Genomic DNA, 8,464 nt, shown 5'->3' with positions numbered 1-8,464 from the left:
AGGAGTACACTCAGGTTTGTATGTTCTTGCAAACATTTTGTGGTCAAAAATCGTCGTTTACTTAAGATACATGAAAATTGGCTAATTTGAAGAATTTCATGCTTTAATGAACCTAGAAGAGAGAATTTTAATAAGTGAAATGACATTTGTAAAAATCTTTGATTCTTTAATTGCAAACCATGAATTGATAATTCAGTGCTAGTTTTTCAAAAAGTGTAAATAAAGTACTTCATATCAAAATAATGGAAGGGAACAGATTTCATTTTTAGTCACCTAGTTTTTCTATTTGTTTGCTTCTTTTGTTTTATGAATGATACTTTTTGTGAATAAAAATGCCTTATCAACTTTTGAAATGAATTTTTTGAAATATCCTATATGTTACCTGCTTCTCAAAATATTTGCCTTATCGATTTGTAGATTTGATAATGGGCTGCATTAAAAGTAAAGAGAACAAAAGTCCAGCCATTAAATATAGAACTGAAAACACTCCAGAGTCTGTCAGTACAAGTGCCAGTCATTATGGAACAGAACACACTTCAGTGGCACCATCATCTTCAGTGAAGGGGACATCTGTTAATTTTAGCAGTCTTTCCATGACACCATTTGGAGGATCCTCAGGTGTGACACCTTTTGGAGGAACATCTTCCTCATTCTCAGTGGTGCCAAGTTCATATCCTACTAGTTTAACAGGTAAGATTTAAGTGGACAGTCTTGTTAGTTTGATAAAGTGACCTTGGGTAATACATACATAAAATTTGTATGTTATAAGAAAAATAACTTACTGGGGGACTTTTAAAATAATTATATGTGAAAATTACAGTCTGTAACAAAATCTTATTTTATACAAGACTATTGTTCTGGGAAATTTGGTGATAATCTGATGATTATGTGTTGGGTTATATCATTTATTTTTTCACCAACTCATTACTCATATTTATTCCGCATTTATTGTGTGGCAGGCACTTGGGATATAAAAAATAAAAACATATGCCCCTTCCTCAAAAATCTTACAACTTCTCCCCCCCTAAAAAAACAAGCCAAAAAGCAAACCAGCTGCCATCAAGTAAATTCCAACTCATCGCAACCATATAGGGCAGAATAGAACTGCCTTGTAGGGTTTCCAAAGCTGTAAATCTTTATGAAAGTAGAGTGCACCATTTTTATTCTGTGGAGCTGCTGGTGAGCTTGAACCTCCGACCTTTTGGTTAGCAGTTAAATGCTTTAACCATTATACCACCAGAGTACCTATCCACTGTGAAAGTATTATAATAGTTACTTAATAATGTTAATTAAATGGCACTTTAGTGATGATATATAGTTTTTGTTAGGTACTCAAAAACTCAAAAGCAAACTCCATTCAGACCCTCATTGAGTTTCCAAGGTGATAAAATCTTTACAGAAGTAGATTGCCCCATCTTCCTTCTGCAGAATGGCTGGTGGGTTTGAACCACCAGCATTCTAATTAGCAGTCAAATGCCTTAGGCACTCTGCCACCAGAGCTCCTTATCATATACTACTAGTTTAAAAATAAAATCCTGAGACTTTAAAAGTTTAAATTATTTTATCCAGTCACAGATAATGAGCAGGAGATCCCAGATTTGATACACTAGTCCTGAACTCCATTTATTATAACATCTTTTCACAGAACAGGAAGAAGGGGCAGCTGACAGCCTTGCATGGCAGCAGAAATGTTAAAAAAAAAAAAAAAAATCAGAAACTTTAAAAGAGAGAGACTATGAGAGAACCACATTTTTTTTGTAAAGGATCCCATATCAAACTGGTTTTCTATGTAAGAAACAAAACGCTAGTGACTTAAACAATAATGTAGGGTATGCCCCAGGATTCCTTGATACAGCAGCTCCATGATGTCAGCAAAGACGAAAATTTCTTCTCTCTCTCTCCTGTAGTCCTTGGAGTAGTGTCAGCTTTACCCTGGCTTGGCAAAACAGCTTCCACCATCACATTGAGCAGCACATGTTATTAACAACAAGTGGGGGCAAAAGAAAAATCTCTTCAAGTGTGGACTAGAAATTTTTCCCATCAGTCTGCCCACCCTTGGACTTAAAATAGTAGCCAAAGGAATGCCATATACTGATCTTACTAGACTGTTCATTTGGGAGTTAAGATTGTAATTGACTATAATCCTGTAACTTGTTACTCCAGCCCCCTAACTCGAGGGAGTGCTGGTGGCACAGTGCCTAAGGCATTTATTTGACTGCTAACCAGAAATTTGGCGTTCAAACCCACCAGCTGCTCCGTGGAAGGAAGATGAGGCAATCTACTTCCTTAAAGATTTACACTTTGGAAACCTAATGGGGGTCGCTATGAGTTGGCACTGAGTCAGTGGCAGTGGGTTTGGTTTTTTAAACTCTAAAGTGGTTAAGCACTCAGCTGCTAACTGAAAGATTGGCAATTCAAACCCCTAGCCCACTCCACAGGAGAAAGATGTGACGATCTGCTTTCATAAAGATTACAGCTTTGGAACCCCTGTGGGGCAGTTCTACTCTGTCCTGTAGAGTTGCCTACTCAGGATTTGACTCTACAGCAGTGGTTTTTGTTATTATCTATTTGACTCTAAATACCTCAGAACAGGTGGCCATGATGTTACTCTTCAGTCATTCGCAAAAGTTTAAATTATTTTCAGTATTATAATTTTTGGAAAAATGGTAATCCAAAATGGTTAAAATTAATGTTGATACTTAAAGTTGTACTTCAGTTACCTAAGCAATTTACTTATGTGAAATACTCCACTCACAGGTATTCATTTATTAATTCAGAAAATATGGAATGTCTCTATGCCAGGTATAGAGAGGTGAGCAAAATAAGATTTCTGCCCTAATGGATTTTACACTATAATGAGGGTCTGGCAATGATTAACAAGTAAACAACTAAACAGGATGGTTAATGGTCCTTAATGCTGTGAAGGAGCTAGCCAAAATGATAGGTGAAGGCCCTTTCTGGTGACCAAGGAAAGGCACCTTGAGAAGAAATCTTTTGAGCTGAGATTTGATTGATGAGAATACCCTAACCATGTGCAGAACTGGAAAAAGAGCATTCTAGGAAAGGGAATAACATGTGGAAAGTTCAGAATACAGGTGGACTTGGCAATTTTGAGGGCTAGTGGGTAGGCCAGTGTGAGCAGAGAGGAGAATTATATGATGTGGGATTGAAGAGTTCGTCAGAATCCCAAGATTACTCAGAATCTTAAAGACTCTGGTCAGAAATTTAGATTTTATTCAAAGCCAGAAAGAAGCTAATGAAGAGTTGTAATCACAAGATATGCATGATTGAATTTCCTTTATAAAAAACTTGGCAGCTGTCTGGAGAATGAATGCTAGGGGTTAGAAGGCTACTAATCCCAGTAGCCCCAGCGAGAGATGACAAGGACTTTTGGATTAAAGTGGCAGCGTGGAAATGAAAAGAAGATAAATAGATAAAAAAGATAAGATATTTTAGAAGTAGAAGTTACTGTCCTAATAATGACGTTTGCTTAAGCAACTGATTAGATAATAGGGCAGTTTGCTTAGGTAGAGAAAACTTAGGTAAGTACAGGTTAGAGGAGAAAAATCAAGGGCTTTACTTTGTACCTAGTAAATTTTAAATGCTTTTTAGAAATTAAAGTAGTGATATCAAATGGGTAGCTGATATATAGGCTGTGGACCTTAGAGGAGAGGCCAGACAAATGAGATTATATGTGATGATATTTTTACCTTTGATTTTCTATAACTTTGTATTTTAAGATTACAGACTTTGTACTCTGTATTTCACAGCATTTTTACTTGTTAGTCTATTTGTAGTTTTACTACTTGTCTTTTGTTCTACCATTTTTTTTAAAAAAAACTAATGGATATATTGGAAACTAAGAATTATATGGTGAGTTAACAGAATTATTTTGAGTAAAGTATGTACGTATTTAGTTTAAGAATGTCAATATATGACAGGGTTTTTAACCTCCCTTGAATGATTTTTAACACTGCAATGCCATGCACATTGTATACATCTGTTTTATTCTTATTTTTCTTTTGTTTGGCTATTCAGCATGCTCATCTCTGAATCATCTGCATATAATGCTAAATATAACACAGTTATATTTAGAGTATATACTTTATAATTTGTGTATCAGCCATGGCATTTAATTTCTAAAACAAGCCATTTTTATCGTTGTGTTAAGCATATAATAATCTTACTAAAACCCAATTATTACTGTTAATGATTAGTCTTATGAACAAAAAATGTTCATTGCATTGTTGATAAGAAATTGAGAAAGTCAAGGCCAGTACTTTATAGTGTTCCTTAGTGGTTTTTCTGCCAAAGAATTGATTTGAAGTTTGACAATCCTTTCAAGCCAGAGATGTTGCTACTATGAATCAAAATTAAATTTATTTCGGTGGGTCTGTAGAATTACAGAATTTGTGGAGCACAAGTAGTTTCATGGATTGTCTTAAAAGAACATTTTATAAGCTTAAAAACTTCAGCTACCCATCGATTGCACTTCTATAAAATAGATTTCGAAGACTAGGAAGAAAACTATCCTTAAGTTTTTTGGTGTGGATTTTTATTTATTTACTTATTTTTCTGACAGTAGTGTTTTATTTCTTTTTTGTTCATTTATTTATATAATTACCTTCATTGTTTTTTTCTCCCCAATAGGTGGTGTTACTATATTTGTGGCCTTATATGATTATGAAGCTAGAACTACAGAAGACCTTTCATTTAAGAAGGGTGAAAGATTTCAAATAATTAACAATACGTAAGTGTTTGGCAGAACTTGGTTTTTACACTAAAACCACTGACCTAGTTGATTGTTTTTGCTCACTGGGTAGATGATAACATTTTGTTTCTGTAGATAAATTACATAGTACTACTGCTGCAGGGGGAAGTTATTACTTCTACAGATTGTACTGTTGTGGTTCTCTCATAAACAGTAGAGATTAAAGAATCAAGGTTATTGAAGGCATTATATATAAGTAAGTATGTTCCTTTATTAAAAAACATTTTTAAAAAATTTTTATTGTGATTTGGGTGAAAGTTTACAGAGCAAATTCATTTTCCATACAGCAGTTCATATACATTTTGTCTTATGACATTGACTGCAATTCCCCACAATGTAACAACTCTCTTCCTACTTCCTCCTCACAGTTACCTCTTCCAGGGAAGAGGTAACTTCCCTCCCATGCACTACTGCCTGCCCTGAGCTGTCACCTATGCATACACTGCCCTTCTGTTCTCCCATGATTGATCTCTCCAAAGAGTGTGTCTACCTGTAAAAAACATTTTTTAATGAGTTTTTACATTCCTGTTTAACTACAGATGATTAAAAATCTTACCTATTTCTGTAAAATACTTAGGAATAAATCTTACCAGGGACACAAAAGACCTATACAAAGAAAACTACAAAACATTGCTGCAAGAGACCTACGTAAATGGAAGAACATTCCATGGGTATGGATAACACTGAATATTGTGAAAAAGTCAATACTACCCAAAGCAATCTATATATTCAGTGCCATGCCAATCCAAATTCCATCAACATTCTTTAAGGGCATGGAAAAACCAGTCACTAACTTTATGTGGAAAGGAAAGAGATCTGAGATCAGGAAAACACTACTGAAGAAGAAGAAAAAAATATAGGTGGGCTCTCATACTTCTTGCTCTACCATACAGCCATGGTAGTCAAAGCAGCCAGGTATTGGTACAATGATGGACACATAGACCAGAGGAACAGAATTAAGAATCCAGAAATACATCCATACATCTGTGGACAGCTGATCTTTGACAAAGGGCCAAAAACCCATTAAATGAGTGAGACATAGCATATTTAATGAAAGGTGCTGGCAAAATTGGATATCCTTTTGCAGAAAAATGAAACAAGATCCATACCTCACACTATACATGAAAACAAACTCAAGATGGATCAAAGACCTAAATGTAAAACCCAAAACTATGTAAAATTCATCAAAGAAAGGGGCAAACTTAGGGGGTCCTAGTTTGACATTGTAATCAGTGCTGTGAAAGGAAACAAAATAGAATTGCTGAGTAAGGCATTCCTGTACTCTAAAACTGACCAGATTAAATTGCTTTTTCCTTATGTGACTCTTAGACTTTTTATCATTCATTGGCCCACCTTAGAAAATTTTTTGTTTTAGAAAAGAGATTCCAGTCATTGATAGGTATAAGAATTACTTTTATAACTTCTGAAATAATCTGTTGTCATTTTGTTTCCAGTCATGTTTTCTTCCATCCTTTTTCCTGTCTGCTACCAGGACAAATACAATCTTTTATTATAAAAAGTCAAGGGAAGGTTTACCCAGGGAAGGAAATTTACTTTGTTAGTTACCAGGGATGGGAGGGAAGAGGAGGGAAATTTTCTGACTAGTTAAGAAAGTCAAGTGTTGATTTGGGTGAGATCATACCTCATTGTTACTTTGATCTGCACTGCTCTAATGGGTAGTGATTGAAAACATTTCTTTGCCTCGGAAACCCAAGGAGGGGTTGCTGTGAGTCGGGGCTGACTCGATGGCACATAACAACAACAATAAGTAAAATAGTATGAAGTACCTATACATGCTATGACATAGAAGAACCTTGAAAAAAAAAATGATACGAAGTGAAGCAAAAAAAAAAAAAACCTCAGTGCTGTTGAGTCGATCTGATGCATAGCAGCCCCTTCTTGCATTTCTGAGGTGGTATCTCTACGGAAGCAGATCGCCCAATCTTCCTTCACAGTAGTGGCTGGTGAGTTTGAACTTCCAGCCTTCTGGTTAGCAGTCAGACGTCTTAGTCACTACACCACATAAGCCAGTTGTAAAAGACCACATCTTGTATGATTTCATTTCTATGAAATGTCCAGAATAGGCAAATCTGTAGAGATAGAAAGTAGATTAATGGTTGCCAGGGGTTGGAGGAAGGGAGAAATGGGAAATAGTTGCTGATGGGTACCAAGTTTGTTTTGGGAATGATGAAAATATTTTAAAATTGATTGTGGAGATGGTTAAAAACTCTGAATATACCAAAAACCACAAGATAGTATACCTGAAATGAGTGAGTTTTATGGCATGCAAATTACATCAGTAAAATTGCTAGAAATGGAAGCATTCAGTCAAAACTGGGGAATTTGCAAGATTCACATCCCAACTTGCTTTATTTGGTATCGTTTATTGTTTTGAGGTTGAAAGAATTTTATAAAAGAGACATCTTGTAACTAACGTGTAATTTTTGTTGTTTGGAGAAGTATACTAATATGCTTTGTTTAGTCTTATTCTCTTAATTCATGTAACTTTTTTTTAATATTCTTTGAGTCTAATTCTTGATTAATTTAATGCATAAATAAAAATGGAAGTAATACCTCTTTTTCTACTTTAGCTAAAAGTCAACATTGCAATATATTGTGTCTTGGGAAATAGTCTATCTTGTGGTAATTGTTGTTTTATGTGTTGCAGGGAAGGAGACTGGTGGGAAGCAAGATCAATTGCTACAGGAAAGAATGGTTATATCCCTAGCAATTATGTAGCGCCTGCAGATTCCATTCAGGCAGAAGAGTATGGCATTACTTCATTTTTTATTAATTACTTTGATTTTTAAAGTGTTTTAATGCACATTGTACTTAGCCACACTTTACACACACACAATTACATACTAATCTTAATAAAGCTAATGTATCATATTAATAGGAGATGTTACTTGAAAATTAATAATTAATGGATAGTATTTGCTCATAGTAGAATCATAATGAATCTGCGTTAATAATAGTGCAACTTATGCCCGTTCTCTTTTATTATTCTAGGTTTGTTTTTCTTTTTAATTATATTAATCCTTTTTATATTCTACAGATTTTCTCACTTCAGAAATTTACTGTCAGTTATTAGAATTATATCAGTTTTGACTTTGGTGTTGTACTGTGGTTATGTTGGAAAGTGTCCTTGTCTTTTAGGAAGTACACATTGAAGTATTTAGGGATAATGATTAACATACTCACAACTTACTCTCAGTTGAGAAAATATAAACACACATACACATGCATACGTGTACTGAGAGAGTGAGAGAGTATATGATAAAGTAAAATGTTAATGATTGGGGAACCTAGGTAAAGAGGATATGAGAGTTCCATGTTATTCTTACATCTTTTTTGTAAATTTGAACTTATTTCAAAGAAAGTTAAAGTTCACCTTCAGTAACAAATCTTATCTTTAAGCCAAACCAGGTTTATCGAAGATCCATAAATACCTCTTCATTTTCATATCACAACACTTAGCACAATGCTCTGTACATAGTAGGTCCCTGTCATTGTTTGTTTGCTTTTATTAATGGTATCAGATAATTTGCCTCTGTAACAGTCTGTTCTGTGACTCTTATTCACCACTAATCTGTGAGCTTCTTTTTCATCATTATTTTTATTGTGATTTGGGTGAAGATTTACAGAGCAAATTCACTTTCCATACAGCGGTTCACATAGACTTTGTCTCAT

General features: G+C 34.7%; 1 protein-coding gene across 1 annotated transcript in view; it reads left to right on the top strand.

Annotated features, from left to right (window-relative positions):
• The first annotated feature begins 425 nt into the window (after positions 1-425).
• YES1 (YES proto-oncogene 1, Src family tyrosine kinase) overlaps positions 426-8,464 on the top strand; it is a 58,340-nt gene continuing 50,301 nt past the window's right edge. Inside the window, exons 1-3 of the mRNA XM_007935607.2 lie at positions 426-690; positions 4,651-4,750; positions 7,440-7,538. Coding sequence (XP_007933798.1) covers positions 426-690; positions 4,651-4,750; positions 7,440-7,538 — 464 coding nt within the window. The remainder of the gene's footprint in view (positions 691-4,650; positions 4,751-7,439; positions 7,539-8,464) is intronic.

Source organism: Orycteropus afer, unplaced genomic scaffold, assembly GCF_000298275.1.
Source record: "Orycteropus afer afer isolate SDZICR_OR568_19922 unplaced genomic scaffold, OryAfe1.0 scaffold00030, whole genome shotgun sequence".
NCBI lineage: Eukaryota > Metazoa > Chordata > Mammalia > Tubulidentata > Orycteropodidae > Orycteropus > Orycteropus afer.
This window is presented reverse-complemented; position numbering and strand designations above follow the sequence as displayed.